Below are 25,446 nucleotides of genomic sequence, written 5' to 3' on the forward strand. Positions count from 1 at the left end.
CATAACACTGAAATAATCGCATTATAGTATTATTATAGTACCAATGGTGTGGATTTGCATGTGAAGCAGTATACTTTGTCTCCGGGGAACCCGGCGTTGTGGCGAGAGGCCCCCCATGACAGGGTTAAAGGTACAGCGGTCGTGCGTCAGCTGATGCGTGCAGTAACGTCAGCGCCGAGGGGGGCGTGTCGTGCAGCGAGAGCCGGGGAGGGAGTCGGCCGGTCGGGCAGGCAAGCAGGCAGGCAGGCAGGCGGGCGAGCTGACTCGAGTCCCGAGCAGGTTCCTAGCCGCCGGCGGTGCAATAGCGAGCGGCCATCATCAGCTCAGCCCCGATCATGTGCCTGCCCTTGTGTCGGACTCAGGGAAGGAGCCTGGTCCCACCCTCGCCGCCGCCGCCGCCGTCGCCGCCCCTGCCGCTTCCCTCTCCTTGACTACCCGTTAAGTCGCTTTGTCTGCGCCGGCATCGAGCAGCTTTTGACGCGGTAGCCAGCCCGGGGAAAGCCGGCTCCTTCTCCATCTACCCCCATGGAGGCCCCGATGGAGGGGGCTCGAGACTCGTTCCCCCTGCCCACTCTCACGCCGGCCGTGCCCCCCTACGTGACCCTGGGTTTGACGGTGGTCTACAGCGCCTTCTACTCGCTGCTCTTCATTTTCATCTACGTTCAGCTCTGGTTGGTGCTGCGATACCGGCACAAGCGATTCAGCTACCAGACAGTGTTTCTGTTCCTGTGCCTGCTGTGGTCGGCCCTGCGCACGGTTCTCTTCTCCTTCTACTTCAAGAACTTTGTGACGGCCAACACTTTGGGGCCTTTCGCCTTCTGGCTGCTCTACTGCTTGCCCGTGTGCCTGCAGTTCTTCACCCTCAGCCTCATGAACCTCTACTTTGCACAGGTGAGTGGCAAATACAAGGGGCCACCTGATGGTGTAGCGGTTCACTTGCCTGACTTCGATGCGGGCAAGCGTGGAATGGTTGTCTTTCTCGCTCTGTGCCCCGTGGCTGATGGCGACCAGTCTTGGGTGTAGTTTAATTTCGTCCGAAGTCCCTGCGAGGATACATGGTATGGAAGATGAATGAATGAAGATTGCAAATAGAATTAACTTGTAATTTAAGGCACAACTATGAATTTAGTATTGTAAGCCACTTTCAAATGAAAGTGACTAAAAATGCACTAAAGATTCAGTTGTGCCAAAACAAATGTCAAAAATATGGTTCCTCAAATCTATAACTAATGTTGAACGCAGGTCAGTCACGTTGTAGTTGGAATTGTGAAACCATACACATGAATAATTGCCTGGTAATATCAAATTGAACAGATTAGTAGTTTAGAAATGAGATGTAAATAAAATCTGTACAACTACCGTATCAATGAATGAGATTTAGCATTGGAGGCAAATCAAGTGGTTGTTTCAGTTGTTATATGAGAATCAACACACTTGTTTTTCCTCACACTGATGAAAAAATGACAAAAGTCAGTTTCTATTCTAATCATTTCATTGACAAGTTCCATCGTGCTGAAACAACACTGCTTTCTAATCAGTTTCGAGGAGTGATGGAATGACTCACTCTTCATCTGCTTACATAATTCACATATCAAACAATAGCTTCTCAAGCCAAAAACTGGCTTATTCTTAGCAGCAGTCAAAAATGTGTGTAGTGAAAACTGTCTGGCTGTGAGCTACTCGCTTTCGTGGTTTTTATCATTGCTGGAATTAAAGCGGTGAACATTGGTTTTTGCATCACGAGGCATTTTACAGTACACAAGTTCCTCTCTCACGGCAGGTCGTGTTCAAGGCCAAGTCCAAATATGCACCAGAGCTCCTGAAGTACAGGTAAGAAAAAAACTTTCTGATGCCATTACGTGACAAATTTCATAGCCAAGTAAATCCTAAAAAGAATAACCAGCTCTCCTAATTAAACCTGTTAACAACAACAGCTGAAACAACAAACTATTCTGTCATTCCGTCCCAACAGGCTGCCGCTCTACCTAGTCTTCCTGTTCATGAGCGTGCTGTTTTTAGCCGTCAACCTAGCATGTGCCATGCTGGTGAGGATGTCAGCAGCGGACACTCGCACTGTGGTGTTGGTGAGGGTGGCCATCAACGACACCCTCTTCGTCCTGAGCGCCGTCTCACTCTCGCTGTGTCTCTACAAGATGGCTAAAATGTCCTTGGCTAATATATATCTGGAATCCAAGGTAAATGTAAAGCCACAATGGTAAAACAGGTGGAAGTAGTTCTTGATTTTAACTCTCCATGCAGGGAACGTCAGTGTGCCAAGTGAGTGCTATAGGAGCCATTGTCATACTCCTGTACACATCCAGGGCCTGCTACAACCTGGTCGTCTTGGGACTCTCAAACAATAGCATCAACTCCTTCGACTACGACTGGTATAACGTTTCTGACCAGGTAAGATTTGGAATTTGACTCAGTTTGTTTGGAATAGCAACCCCTTTCATGGCACAAACCGGTTTCAGATAAAGATTTGCCAACCAAAGAAAGTTGGCCTCGACCAGAGGTGGGCAAACTATTCCAACCCATTGAGAGTGCAATCAGTGGATTGCAGTCTGATGCTTCTGGTTTCCACACAACCACATTGTTTAAACTGTCTGTGGTAAATCAGTTGGAACCAAAACCCGTACCCAAAAACCTTTAGGACGTTGGATTTCCCACCCATGGAAGACTAACCAGTGATTTAAATCAGTGTTGTTCTCATAAATGACAAGAGACTGATTAGTAAAATAAATAGTGTTCCTTTTAAACTGCTTAAAACAATACATACTGACTCTAACTCGGACAAGCCTTGTAGAAAGGTAAAAAACAAGTTAAACTGGGTGAATAGTCTGAATAACTTTGTGTTTTTGTATTTCCTTTTAGGCAGATTTACAGTCTACCCTGGGGGACACCGGCTATATTGTTTTTGGGGTGATCTTGTTTGTATGGGAACTGCTACCTACGTCTCTCGTGGTTTTCTTCTTCAGAGTCCGTCAGCCCAACCTGGACAGGGTGAGTCATCCACAGGCACGTGCTTCCCCTTTTGAGATGTCAGGCATTAAAGCAGATGCAACTTGAGTAACACTGAAAGTTTAATCCTGTGGAAAAGAAGGAAGTTAGAAGTTTAACTTTAATCCGGGTAATGATTCAGTGAGGTAACATGAAAACAAGATATGTGGAAATTTGCTGTCTTTCAGACCGGCTCGGGACTTCCTAGTCACGTCTTCTCCACCAGGGCTTACTTCTTCGACAATCCTCGACGCTACGACAGCGACGATGACCTAGCTTGGAGTGTCATGCCTCAGAACATACAAGCCAGGTAAATAGAGGAGTCAAAACATCTGTAAAAATGTAGTTGGTAACAGAGTCAAGAGACGAGACTTAACGGCACCCCTTTGCGTTTGCAGTTTAGTCGCTGACAGTTACGAGTGGGGGAGCCAGAGCATCAGCAACAGCATTGGCGCCTACGTCGGAGGGGACGACATTTACCACCTGCCACTTCCTCCGGAAGAGCTCAGCCATTACTGAAGAGGCCACAGACTTTCTTGATTCAAAATGTTTTTGCACACTTTTATTACTACCCTTGTGAAGCACACTGGACTCGACACATTCATATTGCATCCGGAAATAGATTTCCGAAACATGCCAGTATTTGAAGGGCCACTGACGGGAAGATGATTTGCACAATTTATGTATACATCGAGGCCCCGACCTTACTCCTCTTTTGTTGCGTATATGATGATTAATCAATTTCTTGAGCTATTGTTTATGCACTGTATCATTGTGTTCTTTTCCATACATATTTGTTAATATAGATGAACTTATAGTCAGTATAGATTGTAGTAAATTATTTTGTAACTACTTTTTGTGCTAAATGGACTAAAAGTCATTTGCCATTTATTGTGCTAAATGGACTAAAAATCATTTTTTTGTGCATACAATAACCGACAGGTGCATCCCAATACGTTGATTATTAATACATTTTTTTCCCATTAGTTCAATTCAAAAACTTAAGTGTATTTGAGAACACACAAATATTTTATATTCGTTAATTACGTTGTAAGATCTTTTTCCATATCGCTTAATCACAAAAGGGTCGCGGGGGTGCTGAGCCTATCCCACCAGCCAACTGTGGTTTTTCCACCACATTCCTATGTACTGAGATGCATCTGTACACACATTAGACATTTCATTGTCTAATAATATATTATAAAGTATAAAAACATGTTGTGGTTTTGATTAGCAGTGTTAGAGGTATTAAATTGGCATTTTAGTTTGCACTGATGTAGAACCTAAATGGATCTCACCAAGCTGTCTCTTCTTTCCACTTAACTTTTGGAAGTTTGCAGTGGTTCCGCACCACCGCTACAATCCAGTCCATCAGGTTTACGATCGCTCACCATGTTTTTATACTGTGTGTCGTGACCTGGACGGAAGAAAAAGAGCAACAGGCCATATTTGCTTTGTAAATCCACTCATTTTAATGAAACTATTAATCATCGGGCTGACGTCCAAAATATATAGATATGTATACAAATTGTACCTGAAAATTTGTGTTAACAACGGGAAAAAAATAAAATACTATCTGGTTATTTATTGAAGACATTTTCTGACTGCTGATTTGTCACCAAATTAAGGCAACACTAAAACAAATTGTCTTAGTGTTTAGGTTCTTTTCGTAATACAAAAATGGGGTCCCAAATGAATATAGAATACAGCAGCTGTGATATAGTCACTTGACTAATTTTTGACATTGTTAGTAATTGAATTTCCATTATATGGAACTGAATGAGTGAGCTAAGGTCCATTGGGAGAGAAATAAATCAAACACAATTGTGCTAAACCATTGACATCCCCAAGAGGGCACCATAAGCTAAATGTGCTAGTAGCCAGAGTGCGTGAATTCAAAACCGGACAATAAATTCAAACTAAACATCGTGGTTCTGCCAGGAGAAATGTGTTTTTAATCCATATCATCCCTCTTCGTTTCAAACTCAAACACATTTTCCAGAACGTCGCAGAAAAAAAGGAGGAATCCACGTGAAAAGCATAATGCATTGAGGTTATGCAGAATGCTGTACCTTAAGGGAATTCGCTGAGAGATGACAATGATTCCTGTGAGTTGTGTGAAAAGTGTCAGTTGCGGCGTCAATGTTCAACCTTGGATTAAGACGGTGCGCTGAGAGAACCAAGTAAAAAAAAAAAAAAAACACACCATACCATCCCTTTCAGTACAATATCATGACTTTCAAGGACCATTGAGTTGTCAAGGTTGCCTGAATAGGAATACGCTTGTCTGCGTAGGCTTGCTTTTCTTCCAAAAACATGCACGAGTCACTTCCCGTCGCCTCATGTAAAACATGGACATGCTCTCCAAGGGCCACTTTTTGGGGGACCGAGCACTTATTGGCTGCCTTGAGGAGAGGCCGGCTTCTACTAGCTGGGATCGGATGGCTTGCCGAGTTCAACCTTTACTCCCTTTTCTCCTGTGCACACAAAGCAAAACAGTGAGGCGTTTATTTCAAGTCTTCCCACATTGCAGGTGGATACATCAACAGAGTTGCTAAGAAAGACAAACGGGTCTTTAGTCCACAACCCATCCCACCTGTTAAGTACTTTTCTTTCGCTCTTGCTCGCTCATCTGCATCAAAATACCACACGGTGATGGCATACCTGCGGAGACAGAATTAAAGCACTGACTCAGCGCTGTGTACGTGCAGCTCTTCACACACTTTATTCACGTGGCCCGACTCCAGTTAAATTTGATATAGCTTGTTGTCAGAACAACTTGGGAGAAAGAGGCTAATTGTCTGAAATTGTTTAGTTGTTTTGGACCAGCAAGAATAAAAATGCCCCTTTCAAATTATGTACTGTACTGAAATTATTTATTTGGAATATTAGACCTTCGAAATATTTGCACTAAAATTCAGCATTTAGTCTTTGATTGTGGTATGTGGCAGTTATCATATTAATATTGATGAAATGACACCTATACAAGTGTACCTTGGGATTTGACTTGGATATTGTTGCATTAACTTTATTTCCTGAGCATTATAACTGGTGACATGACTATGTGACATGCACTTTGGGCTTTGATTGTAGATTGTTTGGAATATTTCTATTTACAAGTATTAGCTTTATCAGCAAAAGCTGACAGGAAAGTCGATTGCATTGACTAGACGGCCACAAGGGCATCTTGGGCTTTGACTTTGTGTATTATTTCAAGTCTTTCTGTTCGGTTACGTGGATTTCATGAAAATGACTGGACTATTTGACATAGCTTGAAAAATTGCGTTCCATTACGCTGCCTGGAAGTGAATAACTTTTGGCAACTTGACTGGAATTTTAAACTTGGATATTCAAACTGCATTCCAGGATGCTTCAATATATCTGCATACACGGCGACCATTATGAAATAGATTGTGTTCTCTAAGAATGAGTCTCTATGGAAATATAAAATACAGCATTAGGAGATTAGATGGCATTACAGTGCAAGGGTTTTGAGATTTACCGTAATTATTCAAGTATAAGGCACACCCAAAATTTGTGACTAAAAATTGGATTATTTTTTTCACTTTTTCACTGGCAAAAGGGCTTCAAGGATATGTACACGTTACGGACAAAAGTGTACTTCAGCTGTTGAGCGTTCCCAGTCATGGTACAAATTGCCAATTGGAAATGTGCCTCAAGCTATTGTTTCCCAAACGTTTTGTGGCAAACCACCAAACAAAACAACACTATAAATGATAATTTCCCCTAATTCATAATCCGGAGCTCACCTGGTAGCATAAGCAGGTTGAACCTCATGGGGGTTTCTTCTGTCCGACCAGAAAAAAAGCAGGCGATCAAATTTGGGCTCTATGTCGGCAACTCTGGCTTCTCCTTCTGGGAAGATTCGAAGAAGGCCACCGTTTTCCTGAAAACACCAAGACGAGGAAAACATGTCTCTGTTATTCACACATCATCAGAACAAGACAAGCAAGGTGAAGTGTAGCAGAGCGCGAGAGAGCACGTGCTGCTTTTAAAACTGTTTTGTTTGGTTTTCAAAGGTCACGACGCATCACGGCTGTGATGACGCTGCCTTAATGAGCTCTCATTAAACCATACCCAGTGATAGCTTTATTCAAATGCCAAAGTAAGGGGAAAGGCTTGTCAAAATGGGTCCAGGGGCTCAGAGGAAAGTTCAAGATAGGAAACAGTGGCGGGGGATGGCCTTCCTGTGGAGGGGATAGCAAGAATAACCTACAGGAAAACTGCTGTTGTTGGATAAAGGACCTGGAAAGTGAAAAAGCAGATTGTTGCAAGCGTGCCGTTCACCCTAACAAACAGCCAATGAGATTATGAGACTACTTTTTTTCACACGGACACTGACTGGCAGGCTTAAAAGAGGTTTCACTCCCATGCGTTTTTTGTTTTTTTTAAACTAAGGGAGAATGAGCCGGCAGCGCGACAAGGTTATGTCAACACAATTGGGTCAATGAGGGCAGGAGGAGGTTCTTTTATAATTTTTTTTCCACGACGTGTAGCAGGCTAAAAGTTATTCACACTCTGTTGTTTGTCTAATCTTAATTAATTTAAAGCCCTTATTCATTGCTTACATTTACATACTTTGGCCTAAATTTGATATTAGTGTTATATGTTAAAATTGAAGCAAAATGTTTTGCCCACTAAAAAAGAGCACAATATACAATTTTCAATATTAAGGTTGCCTCAAGTGAGACATGCTCTAGAAATAATGTAAATAAAAGTTGGGGTTCAACTGAACTTGACCACTTTAGAAGAAACCCCCCTTCTCAGAGGGCCATGGTATCCTAGCAACCACTATCTATAGGGGAGAACTCATCAAAAAAAGAGTCAATCAGGGAGTCCAATGTAATGATGACTTGGACAAATCCAGTTTGGAATATTGAAAGCCTGTGCATGAACAAAACAACAGCATCAATGATTATTATGTTAAAATAATAAACACTTTACAGATACACTTCAAGTCTGACAGGTTGGCCAATAACAGACTCAAAACTACCGATGCTGCTTTGCAAAAGAGGGGCGTTACACTTAAAATACAGACATTAATTCTTTATATATCTAAGATGTGTCACATAATAAGAGGTCACTAATCGTGTGTGTGTGTGTGTGTTGGGGGGATGGCCCTTGTGTCCATTTGGGTGTGGTCGGATAAGCAGGATCACTTTTTAAAGGGATTATCAACAAGGAGGATGGTCAGACACCACGTACTAACATTGTTGTCTGTAGAATAAATCAAGATAGCGGCTCAGTCAGACATAAGTGCTGTCTGCTAATATGCTTACTTCACAAAGTCCTACTCGCCAACGGAAGTCAGACGGAGACTTGACTTTTAACGACAATTCAAGCAACATCATGTTCCAAAATTAGCACACAAAAAAAACTTCAATCTCTTCTATGAACTGCTGAACCATATCCTCCAATATCTACAAAAAAAAACAATCAATAACATTGACTGGTTAATATTATTGTAAATCGGGAACAGGGAAAACCAAGATGGACAGGTCGGGCTCTTCAAAAAATAGGTGATCTGTCAGAAAATTTTAACCGATGCACCACAATTATGAATCATTAACATTTTTGACATGTGAAAAAACTATTAGTATGAATTCAAACCCCCACTTCGGTCACATACCTGGACACTCCAATCTTTATTAAGGTAATATATGCATGTGACACAACGTCCATCGCCGTTAGGGTTATCCACATGGCGCACGTAACAGGTCCCGTTTCCAGGGTAACATGCTACCATAGCCTAAAGACAAAATGAATCAAAATTATAACGAGATAAGATTAAAATTGTCAAAACCAAAGACCAGATAGTGAAACCATAATTTAAAAAAGGATCCCATCTCTAGAAAATACCACTGCTAATCAATATTTTCTACATTTTAGTGATTAACCTGAATGTTTTCTTAAATAATTACAATTTTAAACAAGATCAAATGGACTGAGACGCATTGTTACATGACACATCCCTAATAAACTTACTTTGCAAATGTTTGGTATGGACAATCTTGCAGTTTTACCACAAGATTGCCACAAACCAAAAAAAAACCCCAAACATGCTCACACAAAGACGAGCATAAAAATGCATAAAATGAATGCATGCCATCAATTTGATTGACTATTTTAGGAATACAAGAGTGACCAAAAAAATGCAAAATATGCAAACAGTAATAAGTTGAGATGCTGCATACATGCACATGCTTATGAGAGTATAAGTGGAGTTAAAACAAAAGGAACTTGAACTGCAGTGAACTTTGACTTCTGGCATCTTTCCAGAGGGTCTTGTATTTTAATGGTCTTGCTACGTGCAGAGCGTGAGGAGGGAGGGCTAGCTGATCCTCCGTGATGTCCTCCCCCGCCCTGTGCTTTAGCTCTGCTCATGTCGCACATGCTGCTTGGAACACGTTTATGTGACTGAAGGTGAGAAGTCCACGTGCAGAGCTGTTTTGTCCCATTTTCCCTTTTACTGTGTAGTTGTAGTACGTTTGATGTGACACAAGGGCAGACACTGATGCTCTGCATTTGTTTAGAAACAGACATTGACGATGAATATATAGATATTATGTAGACTGACTGGCATGGCAATTGATCTTGAACAGTGCATTAGGATATAATACAATTTGTATTATAAGACTCACAATATGGTAATACAACATTTATCGTTATATGGATCAGAAATTCAAAGCAAAATATCCCAAACTGGAATCAGCACTAAAGAAAACAGTCATTTTCACAGAAAAAAAATACCAATTAAGAGCAAGAGGCTCTTTTCTCCCAATGTTAAAAACTATTTTCAACACCCCATAACATAAAAAAATCAATGCCTTTATAATTGGCTCTTTGACCGCCTATAATATGATTAAAGAGTGTAACAACATTACCTTAACATGACTGTAGCCGATTGTAAATATTGTTATCCAAATAATCCAACTCTCTGCTTACGTCATACGATACCATGAATAATGGTTTTGTACTTTAGATGTAATATATCTTGCGCTGTTGATAGTAAAATGTGCCAACAATATTTCGGGAAAAGGTGATGTATAGATAGGGTTGAACCATGGACTTGTGAGGACTGAGGAAACAAATGGAAAGGAAAAAGGAACAGCAGCCTCTCACAACTTATGGCAAAATATGCAACACTCAGAGAATCCAGCAACACATGACTTCCTCTAGCCTTCTTATTCTATACTGCTTTAAAATGTAGGTCAACGGTCAACTTCTTTCAAAGCGCAATCAGGTCCAACTACTGACAGTCCTGATGAAAAACAATACAATAAAATCAGAGCACTTGTTTTTTTTAAGCAAAATGTTATTGTAAGACACAAGAAACGAATAGGAGATAACCAAAATCAAAATTCTAAAATAAGAAAAACTTTCCTGTTGTCATTTTCATTCAGAAAACATTGTAACCATTGAACCTCAACCACCAAAGGGTCTTGAATATTGTCATTCCTTGAAAATTGTTCATGGTGATGGTCAGCCCTGAGAGAATATTTACAGAATGTCAGAAACACAAAAAAAAATATTTCTAAAATTTCAATGATGAATGCATTCAACAAACCAATCTCAATTTGTTCAGTCCAAACATCTCCAGCTGACCGTCACCTCCAACAATTGAATCAAATGAAGAGGGGAAATGAAAACAATTCCATCAAATAACAATTTGAGCATATTTTCCTGTGCCTTTTCCCAATACCATATCTGCTTACATTATGTCAGGTCACTTTGAGCCAATAACACAGAAGGCCTTCTCATTTGTGCAAGTCATGCTCATTTTCTCTGGTCACAGTCCAAGGTGAGTGTTTGTCAGGGCAACCAGGGCAGTAGGCAAGGAAGTCAAATTGTGACCAATGCTTGGCGCATGGCTGCACACACACTTGTCGCGTACTCAAAAGTGTGTTTACCTAGAGGCCGTCTGCTGAGAATCACCCAGGTGTAAAGAAACTGGATAAGGACATAACCCTAAAATAGCAGCTGTCTATGTTACTCAACCTGCACTTACATTTTTTTAGGATAGAGTATTGGCCCAAAAAAAGTTTAATTCTATTTTAAGAAAACAGCAACAACTTGGTGGACGGGAATCGTGACTCATGCTAATGGCATCACTCGATAATGGACTTCTGAGCAAGGTGATTTTAGGCGAAAGGGGGAAATATCTTTTAAATGGAGCATATGTACAATTTTGAAATGACGAGAGAAGCATCCAAAACCATTTCATCACTCTGCAGACTGATTGAAACTAGCAATCAAAGTAAGCGCTGGCTAAAAACGCCAAGTGGTGGTTTCTATACCAGTATCTAGGTAATTCTCACAAGAAAATTACAATGTTATAACCTTGGAAATCATATCTGAAGTCAAGATTCTGCTATCATGAATGTAGGTCATTCATCACAACAAGCACCATCCTCCTCCAGGTCTATCTGCTTGTAGGAGGTTATACATTTGCCAAAGAAAGAGACACAGGTGGTTAGCAACGTCCTGGGAGGGAAACATTAAAAGCTTTACTTAGTCCATTTTTATTTTTCATCATGCACCTGTATTATCTTCAAGTGTAAGCACCAAACTCAAATGAGAGAAACATGGCAGACATCTGCCACTCTGGTCGCCATGACAAGCGGAAGAGCGTGTGCGTCATCATAAGCTTGTTTATGTGCTGCACTCTGGGGGTGTGAATAATATATTGATACGACGCTATATTGGTACACTGCTAATAGGTTATGCATATGCTCCCACCTAGAATCGATCACTGTCAAAAGTGTCTATGTTATAAAGGAATCCTGCAATAATATAGTGATGGTCTATGGTCTTTGGAAATACTTTGTATCATAGAACATGCTAGGGTTGATTTCATGAACCATGCATTGATAATTATTGTATTACCATATCATGAGATTGTCATTTTTGTGATATTTGCATGGAAATTTGATTACAGTTCAAAAAAGTTTCTGTAATATGAACCTTTTAACTGATCATTTTAGAATACATTCTAATTCACTGCAGCTTTAACAATGAGCGCCTCACCGACACCGGCCGGCACTCCTGTTAAAAATAACTTTTGTTGTCGTATATCGTACGGTACGTCTCCATCATTTATTGGGGGGTGATGGTTACAGTGTCAAATTTTTAATCGGCTATCTTTCATCATCTAAGGTAATGCCCACCTACCAATGTTCTGCCAACATACATCTACTTACTGCGTATAGTATTGCACACTCTGGATTTAGTGGAATCCTTTGAACCGTCCAATCAAAGTCAAGTTGAGTTGGAAAACGTGACAAACTTAAGTGAAGTAATGGATGCTGCAGGCCGTGCTTGTGCAGTAAAATCCCTTGGTCATTGCGTATAGATTTCAAACAAACAACTCATGCAAAACGATGTGAAGAGAGATAGAAATAAACGATTGACGGTGCCCACCTTTTTCACTACTTACTTTTGTCCTTCCAAAAATTGCGTAGTCGCCCAGTTTGCCGTTACAATGTCTAACCACGTCATCCATGCGCGTGGTGAGCAAGCGGATCTTCTCACAGCCGGGTTCGTTCCCGTCAACCCAGGTAATTTTGTCCCCACGGATGTCTTTGGTGGAGTCACTTTTTTGACTAACCACCTGGCCGTCCGTGAATCGGCCGGTATTGTGCAGGGCCTTGACATCGTCCAGAATACTCAGTCCAATCTCCTCGCCCATGAAGTTTTCTACCAAGCAGATGCCGTGCTTGTTCATGCACGGGATGACGTACTCCGTGGCCAGATTCTGCGGGGATAAAATGGTTTGTCCGTTAGGTGTGGCGCTATTGTTGGATCCGTCCTCGGCCGGTTGTTCCCCAAGCGCCTGCGGCTCCGCGTGAGTGTTTTGGGGCGAGGGCGACGTGGCGATTGCCTGATCGGGGCTGTTCTTCTTCGGGCATTTATCCGGTGCCTTCGCATCCCCCGGTGGTTGCTCGGGCTCGGGCTTCTGTTTCGGAGGCTGCGTCTTATCCACTTCCTTACAAGTGAGCTTGTGTTCTTTCCAGTGCTGTTTTTGGTGCTCCTTGCTGCAGTAGAAGGAGTTTCGACATCTGCCGCACTTCAAAAGATTCTCCATTTTCCCACAAAGTTCACAGTACTGACGCTCTCGCTCCAAGTCGCTCTGTAGCTTCTCCATGTTTGCCGCTAACAACAACGGGGAGCGCGGCTCCTTTAATTCCAATCCTTCACACGCGCCCTGCTAACCGACAACTTTGGAAGCGCCTCCGCCGCTTCTTGCTACGCTACGACGAGCGAAATCGTGGAGTTGGGACTTAATCGCGCAACGTTCCACAACACCTGCGGCTTCTCCTCGTGATCCGTGGGGGGAAAGACGCCACAGTAAAGGACCTGGGGCGAAAGAAATGGCCTGCGTCGAGATCTTCGTGGGGCATTCTGCTAGCTAACTGTCGGTCCGCGCCCCCGGGTCGTGCATGGCGACGCTCGGTGCTCCCAGCCTGTTCCCGACCCGCCCACTTTGACGTCAGGCGAAAGCCGAGCCCAAACCATGATGTTGTGTTCTAGGTCGTCGGAAAGCCGACGAACCGGGAAGCACGTGCGCGCACGGGCGCTCCTTTCACATTACAACGCGTCTCTCCTTTTTGCGTACACGCGCATACGCCATTATCGTTGATGTATTTGTCACGACATAAACGAGTATGGTGCATTCTTTTGTAGTCTTACATCCTAACAATATGCAGTAAATGCAATGCTGAAAGTGTTATGGAATGTTCCCTTTGTGGTTAAAGTTAACATTTTGGAGTAAAGTATCAAATGGGCAAAATTAGTGGTAATTTTTAGCGTGATTGTATATAGATTTTTAAATTATGCACTGTAGAAACACAAGTGCGTCTTAGATATGAGTTTAATGACAACCATTGAAGGTAGCACCGCTCAACGTCACAGGAGCGCGTTTCCTCATTTTGACTGGCATTTGTGAAATTCCTCTCAGCAACCGACAAAATATTTATTTCAAGATCTCCTTTCTGTCAAAATAAATGCATTTGAGTGCTTCTCAAGTGCAAATGATTAAAACCACATTTTAACAACGTCTCCTTGTGTAATCAACCCAATAATGTCCTGTAATTTTCAGTATTGCATTATATCACGCATCTGGTAAGCATTCTGGGACAGTCTGCGTCACATTCGATTATAAATTGGTATTTTAAGGCAAAATATGCAGTAAAAGGGCAAAGTAGAGTTGAAAACAGTCAAGCCGTACGTACTCAATCTTTTTACAAGTCTCTGGATCCAGTTCTATTTACTTTAAGTACTGAAATTGATATTTTAACGTCGCATCTGAATTATAAGGGCAAATAAAACAGTCTTTCCGAAATGGAGAAAAGCAAGTAGTTTTACTTTCCCATTCCTACCGCCTTCTATTGCAAAATACTACATATCCCAAAATGCACATCTCTCTCTATTTCCTTTTACCCACAAAACACCACAAAAACCACACAATCAACGTCACAGTCCCACTGCCTGCAAAGAATACACATATAGTATCTTGTTTTGGGAGGAATTACTAATATACTACTATATATATCGTACCGTTTTCTAATGCGCTACGCGATCTAATGTATGTACTTAAATAACGACCTTTTTAAGGAAAGATCGGGAAGCAAAACTGCTTGGTATTTTGTTTTGGAACGCGCTTCACATTCATAAGCAGCCGTCTCAAATCACATTTTATCTTCAAATTTGTTTTACACTGTAACGTTGACGCCATGAATAAACAAGCAGGTAAGTTGAGATTTTGGTACAAATTCCTGCTCACATTAGCATGTAAACGCCAGATCTGTCATATCGCCTGTCAACTTGTATGTTTACATTATAAATTCGTCAGATTTCGATTTTCCAATAGATCCAGGAGAATAAATATTACTTTCACTTAGTACTGTAGTGCACTATCTGGATGTTTTTGCATCACAACAAGGAACAATATAATACATGTCATGTTCAAAGACTTATTATCTATCTGCAGCACAATGCATTGTGTCAGGTTATTACTTTCCTAAACAAAAGGTGGGATTTAAAACCCAAAATAAATTTACTGATAACCCACAAGAGCTGTGTGATATTTCTTTAGGTATTGAATAAAACATCTGATTCTTTGTTGCATCATTTTCAGCTGCTCATCCAAAGAAAAATGCTGGTGAAGCTTTGCACTCTGAAGCAACTACATCACCTGTCATTGAAGCCTTCAAAGGTAACTACATCTTAGTATCTATACCACTTCCTAAGCTATAAGGATGCTTACTCACATTCCTACCTATATTTCCAATTTTAAGTCTTCCAAAAGGAGCTTGACACCAAGCACGACAAATATGAGCGTCTTGTTAAGCTCAGTAGAGATGTCACCATCGAGAGCAAGAGGACGATATTTCTTTTACACAGAGTGACAAGGTATTTATGATTTAGATTTCTTCTTTTGTTTAAACTGTCATTTTAAAAATATAATCCTTAGAAAAAATGCACAAAGTGGCACAAAGTAGATTTTTCATCCTTTTTTAGAATTATTCCTTTCAAAATAAACCAAAAAAGTCATGCAAAAGGGCAATTGTCTTACTTCTAAGGTTGTAGAAGTAGAAACTTGATTGTATTTAATATTCTGTTGTTCTTTTTGGATTGCAAGTGTTCCAGATGCAGAACCCATTTTGAATGAGGCAGACGTGAAACTGGATGGAGTAAGACAGAAAATTGGTCAAATTGCAGGGGAACTCAAAGGAGAAGACATCTATCAGTTTCACAGGGCGTTTACTGCAGGTATCATTTTCTCTTTTGACACACATGCACACACACACACACACACACACACACACACACGCACACACACACACACACACACACACACACACACACACACTGATCAATTGCTAAGCATAAAAAAATTAAATAAACAAAACTACACATCATGCACATGCTGTTTTTCCTCCCTTACTTTGTATTGATAATGGAATTTCTGGTTGTGTGACCTTGGTACAAGCTTTCATTTAACAACAACACATTCTGATAAAGTTGTTTTTCCACTTCTTGCATCACTATTGGTTCTTGTGAGAGTAGCTTGAATGTCTGCAGTGTTTGGAGACAAACTTATGTGATGGTGAGTTGTTATCTAGCTCAGAAGGGGGGGAAGGGAAGTCATTTTTAGATTGTAGTCACTTTTAAATCAATGCTGCATCCTCAGCGACGTGACCAGTTGCAGTTCCCACCAATTAGGCTCCTTTGCCCACTCCGTTTTTATCATCTTTATTAGAGCTCAGTATGGCTAATGTAGACAAGCAGTCTCCAGGCATGTATAATGACTCATTTTTTTCCTCATAGAGAGGCTGTTAACAACATTGAGAGCAAAATCTGAACCTAATTGCTGCTGATAACAGGTCAACACTGCACTTTGATAAGCTACTTAGCGGAAGATCTGCATTAGCAAGTGTTCGGGAATTTCCATTTGGAAATCCTTTGCTTGGTGGAGTCAAACAAATATTGGCTTCCTTAATTTCAGCACATCCACATCATGGAATTCCGTTTTTATTCCAAATTTGCAGACATAAAATGCCTTTTTGAATTTTTTGTATTCCAAGTAACCAAAAGTTAAATACATTTTTATCAAGTATGTGTTTCATACACCACCAGTCGTCAAAACATTATATTGTCAATTAATTTTCATAAAATATGGATCATAATGAACTCAGTGGGCCATCATTTTGTTCTGCTTTTGTCCAAAATTAACATTTTATGTCTGTGTAGCGCAAATGACTAAAGTTGGCAAATGCATTTACTCTGCATTTGTGGAGACTATTCAAGCTTAAAATACTTATTTACTCATTTGATATGGACAATGCAATAAAAGAACAAGACAGGGCTCATGCTTCAATTGCATTGGCACCTCTAGGTACAGTTTGTTCCGTGATGCTGGTTGACCTTCAAATTGAGGCAATTTCATGCACTCATTTTCATAAAAGACATTGCAAAAGCTAAAAGAGTCTCCACAGTAGGATCTTCCCTATCCAACTAAAACGAAAACAAAGTGCTGCGAGTGTTTTTGACACCAGTCAAGGACGAAAAAGAGATGAAGCACATCCTTGTCCCAGCTGTGCGTAGCTCGCTGTGGTGAGCCCGCCCGGGCCAAGATAGCAGATCCTTTTGAAGTTCAATTGCCGCGCCAAAAGTAAACCTTGGATACAAAGTCTTCCGTCCTGTGATTATTTGATTGTTGTTTACACTGGGCCAGAAAACAAATGAGGGGTCATCCTAGCCTGCCACAAAAAATGGCCACTGTTGTTCAAATCAAAAGACAGTTGCAGGAAACAGGTTTGAATCACTATCTGCATCTGTGATCTATACGCTGTAGATAGCCTGTAGTGTTTACGCACACTCGGCTTGATATGCATTCTGACAATTTTTTTCCTCTTTTTAAACTACTGTATTCAGTATTGTGTAAATTCAGGAACACTATTCAGTCACAAAATTGAGGGATATTGTGGTTCTGGTTAAAATTTCTGAAGAATTTTAAAATGTCATTTACATAACCTGCCTTGCACCTTATTTAAAATTTGGAATGTCCAGTTCAGTGGTTCAATGCCAACTTTCTAAGGGCACCCATATTTTTTTTCTATATATCTGCAGTCCTGCTTTATTTCTATGCAACTTGCTGATGACACTTCCAAAAAACTAAGCTCAGTGGCCACTTCCCCCTGAAAACATCCTGTTCAATGTTGATGTTTAGCGCTCTCTCCTCAAGGATAGCAGGTTCTTTAAAAACAAAATTAACTGCAAGTTTGAACTGTTGTACACCCCTAAAAAAGCTCAAAATAGATGTATTATGTTTACCTGCAAAAGTTTGTATATATTACATGAGTGGGTTCATATGGAAATTCAGGATAGATGCCTAATATTCTTTAGTAGTTTAGTGGGGAAGTCCTGCAAATGGGTTTGTGTAATTCATTTTAATGTGATTTATATGTATGCAGGAATTCAGGAGTTTGTGGAGGCTGCTTCATTTCAGCATTACATCCGTCATCGCAAACTGATAAGTTTGGAGGAGATCAATTCCAGGCTGGTGTTCATGCCTGGAGACAAGGTATTTTTTTAATAACAATGTAATTTTCAATTTTTTACTGATAGTATACTGTACTGGCATTATATAGTACAAATCCTAAATAGTTAAGTCCAATGACTGATCCGCAAGTGCTTAAACATACATCATTTATTCAACTTATTTAGTTTCTAACACTTTTTTGTCTCTTTTCAGGGTTCTGCTGACAATCCTTCAACAGAATCTCAGGTTCTGACTTTTCAAGTGATGCCCGCAGACTACCTGCTGGGCGTGGCTGACTTGACAGGAGAGCTGATGCGCTTGTGTATTAGTAGCGTGGGCAACGGTGATATGGACACACCCTTCCAGCTGACCCAGTTCCTACGCCAGATCCACGACGGTTTCTCCTTCATCGGAAACACGGGCCCGTACGAGGTGTCCAAGAAGTTGCACACGCTGCGTCAAAGTCTGGGCAAAGTAGAGGACGCCTGCTACACTCTGAGAGTCCGCGGTTCTGAAATTCCCAAACATATGCTAGCCGATCTCTTCTCAAGCCGAAACACTCACATGGACCCCGAAGAAACTGTGCTCTAAGTCCTCTACTCTTATTTCGTCTTTGTAAAAGTCTTTGTGATTGGTTTTGGCATGGTTTCTATTTTTCACAATACAATAAAGTATTGCTACAATGCTATTGTATCTTTTTTTTTCCCCTCCCGAGATTTAAATACTGTAGTCATTCGGATACTGGTTTTGCAGAAGGCATGCCATACTTTGCTAGTTTTCTTTGATAACGTGTGTGTTTATTTTATTTCGCTCTCAGCCCGCCCTCCACCCCTATCACACAGAGATAATCTAAGGTAGAGCATGTGACCTTTGTTCGGTCCCATTCCCTTGCAGCCACCTGATATACACGTACGCACATCCAGTACAGAAGTCAAGAAACCCCGTGTTCTTGGGACAATACTCCCGCAATCATCCCTAACCTATCTTTAGATATACAATTTTTTTTGTGTAGCTATATTTGGCAGTCATTTATTTAACTGAAAATGTAGTATGGTTGGAATTTTTACTTTAATGCATTCAGTTGAGAACTTGCAAAGCTTTAAAAAAGAGGTGATTGAGTCAAATTTGGTGTTGATAAAGTTTGGGCCTTTTGGAGTTTGAAGTTTGAAGGTTATGCCTGCCATCTGCTGGTAGTTTTTTTTTCTATTTTGTCCTCCAATAGAAGGAGTTACTATTTTAAAAGTATTCTTTTCATGTGAGAACATTTTGTATTTTTGCTCAACCTATATTATATATAAAAATGTACAAATAATTCTATAAAATCCCTTCCAAAATTTGGGCAATGGATTGCAAAAGTGCAAAAATAAAAGTACTTTTCCTCAGAAAATTAGTGTAATCAAACTTATTTTAATGGCAAAAAATGCATATTAAACTGCCATGGATTAGGAAAAAAACTGAATCAATCATATCTGAACTATTTACAAAATTGTTTCTGTCTGGAAGAATTGGATTAATCCATCCATTTGGGCGATTAGTCATGTTGTTACGTATATCTTTGATATGGCATAATTAAACTTGATAACCTCTCGGGTCATGAGGTGTCTACTAAGCAAGCAGTTAGCTTCTTTGTTTGCTTAAATGCTTCTAATCTCATACAGAAGAGTACATGCAAGGCTAAGTCATTTATTTGGCAGCTGTTCTAATCCAAACCATGGCCACATTGGTCATGTAGTGCATTTTTTTGCCTGTTAAATTGAGAAAATAGTCTTTTGCTAGAGGCTTCTCCATTCTAAATGAGTTGAAGCATGGTATAAAATAAATGACTAGTAGATTGTTTGCAATTTAAAAAGTTATACAGCTGCAATCATTATAAATTAGGCTTGAGTATATACCAGAGCAATTCATATGTATGTATACGTATATAGAAGTACATACATACATATATACAGATGAGAACTTCATGGCTGTTTTACCACTGCAAAACATACTAAAATATAAAAATACCTTAATTGAATTAATTTTACTTTTAATCTTCCAAGTTATAAAGCTGCAAACATTATAAAGATGCTTGAGTATATCCCAGAGCAATTAATATGTATATATGTATGTATGTATACATATGGGATAGGCTCCAGCACCCCCTGCGTCCCCAATGAGGATAAAGCGCTTTAGAAAATGAGATGAGATGAGTTATGGCTCTTCTACCACAGCAAAACATACTAAAATATAATAATAACTTCATTGAATTGGGTTTTTTCAATGGAAACATATTTGACAAAGAAGTTTGTTGCAATGACTCATTTTTAGCATTAAAGCATGCCAATTTGAGAGTAAAATAAAGCGCGTGCGCGCGTTCAAGGCGCTGTTGCGTCTCCCAACATTCATAGGATGCTTGCGACGGAATAGAGGCGGTATGAAGGAGGCTGGAGTCAAATTCCTCCCTGCGTAGGAGCTCCAACACGACACGGGGCAGCGACTAACGGATCGTCCTCCTCTCGCCAATCGACCGATCATCGATCCGGCGACCAATCGCCAAATTCTTCATCTGGTATTGTTATTCCATAGAAGACACGCACTTTTTGTTTGCTTATTTGTTTTGATGTAGTATTTGCATTTATCGCCGGTGCCAATCGCTTGCATCAGAAAAGTCCGCGAAACAGCCAAGAAAATCACTTTGAAGGACTAAACTGTGGCAGTAAAAGTTGATTTGTTTTAATTCTCTAGTTTGAGACAAATAAGTTGAATTTTCCAGAGCGGAAGTGAGCAATCGCAGTCATGCTTCGTGTCAGTGTTTAATTGCAGGACGTCAAACTGTTGTTCAAAAGCGTCCACTTTTTTCGGATCTTTCTTCATGGAGACATGTTTTATGGATTTTTGGGCCACATCAACGTTCTGCATCACTACAGACAAGGAGTTATGGAAAGTAAGTGAACTTATTCTTGTTGGGATTCTTCTTCCTGGAGGAGGCAGTCTTCAAGTTGGTGATGAACTAAAAGGTTCTGGAGTGCACAAATACAGGATAGAAATGAACAAAAATAGCCCAAGGGAAGTAATAAAACACGTACATTAACAAGGATGGAGTAAATAGCTATTAAAAAAGTTGATAGAGCAAGGGACTATTTTTGTGAATTGGAAAAAAAACAAAGTTTTTGGACACTTAACTCCTTTAACCCTGTTTAGGGAGAGTAACAAGGTTCAAAATGTAAATAAACCTAAAAAAATATTAAGTGCATATATGCACACACTGGTTATGGTCCCATCTAACACTCTAAAGTAAATAATAAAATAAAATATTGGATGTAAATGCAAGCTGCCATTGACTGTACTAGAAGACCAATGTTTTTTTTTTTTTTTTTACTGGAAGGGACAAATGAACATTCATTTTGCGCTCCAAGTTGAAATAGATAGGACGTCTTGTGGCTGGGATAGGCTCAAGCACCCCTCCGTGACCCTTGAGAGGATAAGCAGCTCAGATAATGAATTAAGGAATTATTTTTATATTAATCATCCACTCTAATCTGATCTGTGCAGCATTCGATTGTGCTAGTTTCTAAGAAAAAAAAACTTATTTGGTTGTGTGCTTCAAGGCTTTTAATAAGTAAATTTAGATCGGTGGCGATCTTCATGTGAGCATGCAGGAAGTGGGAATGTGGTTTTGGTAGAATGCCATGTTATAAAAATGATACAGATCATGAGGGGTCACAAGTTGTGGGGTGTTCCACATCTTTAAAGGCATACTGTTGTAAAGGAGCCTGCTGACACATGGATCTGCTGATCTGCTGATGTGTGCCTTGCTGAGTTTGTTCCTCATATGATTTGTTTTTACGAGATCCTCTGCATTCCTTCCGTCTTTAGCTGAAGCACTTTCAACAACCAACGGGACTCCATGTTGAACTGAAGGCCAGCAAACTGGGCCTCTTTTATCTCCCAATGTAAATAATCAGGGCCTGTTTGACTGAAACACAATGACCTACCGGCAAGTATTTTGGTCTCCTCTTGCTCTTGGCCTGCAATCATTTAGGGAAACTTCCTGGGGAAAAAAAACGTGAAAGTCACTTGTGACGTGTCTTTTCTATTTTCATATCTCCTGGCAAGCGCTTTCTCCTCAAATCCCGACAGGAAGCAGTGAATATCCCAACTTCGAAAGGCTTTAGCAAAGCCATGCAACACAAAAGAGGCCCTGAGGCATTTCCTTCCTTTTACTGGGAAGACCCTTCTTTGTGTAATCGAAGTATGTCTATGTAGGACAATCAACAGCCCTTCCCTTTTTTATAATTGTGACTCCTGCTTATTTCATCTTCAACTAGTTCCAATGACGTATATAATTTCACAACAGATGGTGGCTAGTTGGAACCGAGATGGAAATTGCGTAAGTGGTTGTGGAACAGTGGCCACGTTTACAAAAACACAGTAACCTGAGCTTTAGATGAAAGTCCCAGTGGAGATGAGGACAATGAGAACAACCCTTTAACTTGTGCTCCCGTTACAGTGTCAGATCCCAACTCTCCCCTAAGTGCTGCTTCCTGTGGCCCTGAATTTCCACAATCACGTGGGAATCGTTTTGCAATGACATCACAAAGGGGCGGGAGTCATCAGTTTGTGGAGTGGTTGTTCCATAATGCCCATAAAAACAAATATAAATGCAATGTATAGCTTTAAATTGAGAGAAAAGTACATTATAATCCAATTTTCAATGGGAGAATGCCCTTTCTGTATCCAGCACAAAAGTCCCTTCGTGTCTTTTTGAATGTGTGAGAGTGGGCATCGGGTAGAGAAGTCAGAAATAAAAGAAAGCAGTGCAGCTGCACACAAAGAGCCTTTTGATTGGCGCCATTTCATCTTGTGTCTGATGGAATTCTACATGTGAGATGTATAATAATGTAGAGCAGGTGTCAGGACAGGGCCACGATTTAGCATCATTCATCATTATCTTTCAGATCACAACCAGGCATACCACCATTTTTTGCCATCTTTGATATTTGACGTTTTTTTTGTCATTAAAAAATCCAATTTGAACGTTCTTAGGAGATATTTGTTTTTTTTAAATCAGCAACTGCAAAAAAAATGGCCTATGTTTCATAAGCTCTTTTTTAAACTCTACAACTACTCAATGCTCATTCATATAATAGAAAATATAGCTTTTATTAACACTTTTATTTCACTTGAAAGTCCAAATAATCTAAATAACAACTTTTGTCCTGGCCATGAATGACTAGCTGACATTTTTGTCCAAATTCAGCCCAATATACAAAGTGTGAGAACCCATATTCTGCAACAATATTGCTCTAAAATAAATACATTCAAATATTTCACTTGGCTGAGTAGGTGTGGTTTAACTCGAGATGACTGTATGTTTTTGGTATTTCCCAGCAGCTGGAGCAGAACCCTGGGAACTCTCTCACATCTGGCCGTGCATTTTGTTTTTCAAACACGAACCCTTCCTAGAGTCGGTCGGCCTCTTGGCATAAAATCCCTCACTTCGTTTTAACACTGATGTGAATTCAAAACCTTGAGTAATTTGCCGCCACATGTTCCTGGCATTGCGTGTCCTCTGTGTATCTGAGCCACTTCTTTATCTTCCACTTGACCGTGTTTTGTCCAGCTTAATGGTTAATCTATCTGTCGACAGGTGGTAGAGCCTCGGGGACAGCTGGCGGCGTTGGCCGTAAACGACTCCACCGTAGGCCTGGCCACATGAGAGTGGAGCAATCCCCATCGCAAAGTCTTACTGACGATCTAGAAGACGTGGAGGAAGATGGAGCAATTTGCATAAGGAGTGGATCAAATAAATGGGAAACTGAGAGGATGAAGATCACACAAACTGAAAAAACCTCCCATGGCATCTCGTTTCCATGCACCAACAACAGTCAACCAAAGAGTGAACTCAGGTTAAACCACAGCGGTTCAACTACCACGGAAGACTCTTTTAATTCCAGCTTTAGTTTCATTCAAGAGTCTCTCAGGACCCTCACAACCCCAGCAACACCAGCACTTGACCCTGAACCGAAAGCTACTGAAGTTCCGGATTTTTCTCAAATACGATCAACATCATTGTCTCCTGTTGTCCCTGAATCTAAATCTTCAGTCATTAACTCAGTCGTGAGCAGGCCCAGAGAGAGGGAGATGCTGTCATTAGGTGGACGCTTTTGGGGTGAACATGTGTGGGACAGTAGGGATGGCGACTTTCAGTGTCTGGATACAGACATCACCTCTTCATTGTCATTAGATTCAGACACCGCGTCTGCATCGTCGGTCACGTCAGGATACGAGAGCGCCACGCCTGCTTCTGACCAAGGTTGCGACAATTTGGTGAAAAAGTATGACAACGTACTGCAAGATTGTCTCCAAAACAACCGGACGCACGCTAAGGTGGTTTGAGACATGCTTTCTGTTGGACATTCTATTCAGCAATGTCATGGAAAGTCATCTTGCTGAATTACTGCCAATTTATAGCACTAAAAATAGATAATTTTCTCTATAATATTCATATCATACAATTTTGAACTGAAATTTATTGATTTTGAGGAATGGAATAATTAGTCTTTGTCATTTATAGTTATGGCTAACACGAATGCATATAAAATAAAGCCATTTCATAGTATAACACACACACACACGTACACTAAATTCAATTTACAATAATTTCATCCTCTTTAATTTTGTTTCCTTCTCAGATTGAGTCCATGATGTTAAAACTTCAGAGACTGCAGCAAAAAGCCATTTTAGAAGACGACTATGATGCAGGTACAGTTTTTAGTCAATTCTTTAGTCAAGACTTTTAAAAGAGCCAAAAGCAACAATACTGTTATGTATATTGTTGATACTATTTGTGTGCATAATTTGTTCGGTCTGCAATAATTTTATGTTCTAATTAGATTATGTGAAAGGAGGTCAAAACACTGGAAGAAAGGGACATATTCTTGCTGGAAGGGATAAATGGAACATTGAGTTCACTCTGGGTACAAACATTTAGATGTAGTGCACATTACTTCTAGCTTTGGTTTTAGAATTTGATTAAAAAATAGGAGGGAGTTAAAATAATGTCATGAGACATTGAAGCTTTGAAGATTTTATTTACTTACAAAAAAGATGACATAAGAAGACTGAATTAGGGCAGGAGGTCATAATGAAAAGAGAAATCCTATTTAGGGCAGTGGTTCCAATTTTTCTAAGGTTTTTTGGGTCATCAATTTTCACATTATTCAGTTGCAAAGTACTTTAAAGTGACCAAATCTGCTCTTGACCTACTAAAATTGGTGCTTTTTCAGTTTATATATGTAATATTAGATGTTTTATTCAATAAAATGATACATTTTTGTTTCTTCTTATTGTGAAAATGTGCATATGAACTCTGGAGTTGTGTTATATCTCATCAAATAAGC

At 40.3% G+C, this 25,446-nt stretch overlaps 4 protein-coding genes across 9 annotated transcripts in view; 3 read left to right on the plus strand and 1 right to left on the minus strand.

Annotated features, from left to right (window-relative positions):
* The first annotated feature begins 112 nt into the window (after positions 1 to 112).
* On the plus strand, positions 113 to 4,592 carry gpr137ba (G protein-coupled receptor 137Ba). Its single transcript, XM_077728895.1, has 7 exons — positions 113 to 891; positions 1,781 to 1,830; positions 1,973 to 2,195; positions 2,260 to 2,406; positions 2,875 to 3,003; positions 3,189 to 3,310; positions 3,399 to 4,592. Exons 1-7 carry the CDS (start codon positions 526 to 528, stop codon positions 3,517 to 3,519), a joined length of 1,158 nt encoding a protein of 385 aa, XP_077585021.1. The 5' UTR covers positions 113 to 525; the 3' UTR covers positions 3,520 to 4,592.
* Positions 4,449 to 13,545, minus strand: egln1a (egl-9 family hypoxia-inducible factor 1a). Its single transcript, XM_077728896.1, has 5 exons — positions 12,458 to 13,545; positions 8,651 to 8,770; positions 6,771 to 6,907; positions 5,597 to 5,664; positions 4,449 to 5,477 (listed from the first exon to the last, which is right to left on the minus strand). Exons 1-5 carry the CDS (start codon positions 13,163 to 13,165, stop codon positions 5,428 to 5,430), a joined length of 1,083 nt encoding a protein of 360 aa, XP_077585022.1. The 5' UTR covers positions 13,166 to 13,545; the 3' UTR covers positions 4,449 to 5,427.
* A 686-nt stretch (positions 13,546 to 14,231) lies between these two features.
* On the plus strand, positions 14,232 to 18,706 carry tsnax (translin-associated factor X). Its single transcript, XM_077728897.1, has 6 exons — positions 14,232 to 14,769; positions 15,158 to 15,235; positions 15,318 to 15,432; positions 15,662 to 15,792; positions 17,997 to 18,106; positions 18,278 to 18,706. The coding sequence occupies exons 1-6, from the start codon at positions 14,754 to 14,756 to the stop codon at positions 18,653 to 18,655; spliced, it is 828 nt and encodes a 275-aa protein (XP_077585023.1). The 5' UTR covers positions 14,232 to 14,753; the 3' UTR covers positions 18,656 to 18,706.
* A 1,654-nt stretch (positions 18,707 to 20,360) lies between these two features.
* Positions 20,361 to 25,446, plus strand: part of disc1 (DISC1 scaffold protein) — a 29,590-nt gene continuing 24,504 nt past the window's right edge. For 2 of the 6 annotated variants that reach the window (XM_077729868.1, XM_077729870.1), the window contains exons 1-3: positions 20,367 to 20,987; positions 23,694 to 24,433; positions 24,739 to 24,808. In XM_077729868.1, the coding sequence (XP_077585994.1) occupies positions 20,924 to 20,987; positions 23,694 to 24,433; positions 24,739 to 24,808 (874 nt within the window). In that variant the 5' untranslated portion in view covers positions 20,367 to 20,923. Of the gene's footprint in view, positions 20,988 to 23,693; positions 24,434 to 24,738; positions 24,809 to 25,446 lie in introns of all 6 variants that reach the window. The other 4 variants (XM_077729869.1, XR_013328104.1, XR_013328103.1 and 1 more) reach the window with 4 other exon arrangements.

This window comes from Stigmatopora nigra, chromosome 12 (assembly GCF_051989575.1).
Source record: "Stigmatopora nigra isolate UIUO_SnigA chromosome 12, RoL_Snig_1.1, whole genome shotgun sequence".
Classification (NCBI taxonomy): domain Eukaryota; kingdom Metazoa; phylum Chordata; class Actinopteri; order Syngnathiformes; family Syngnathidae; genus Stigmatopora; species Stigmatopora nigra.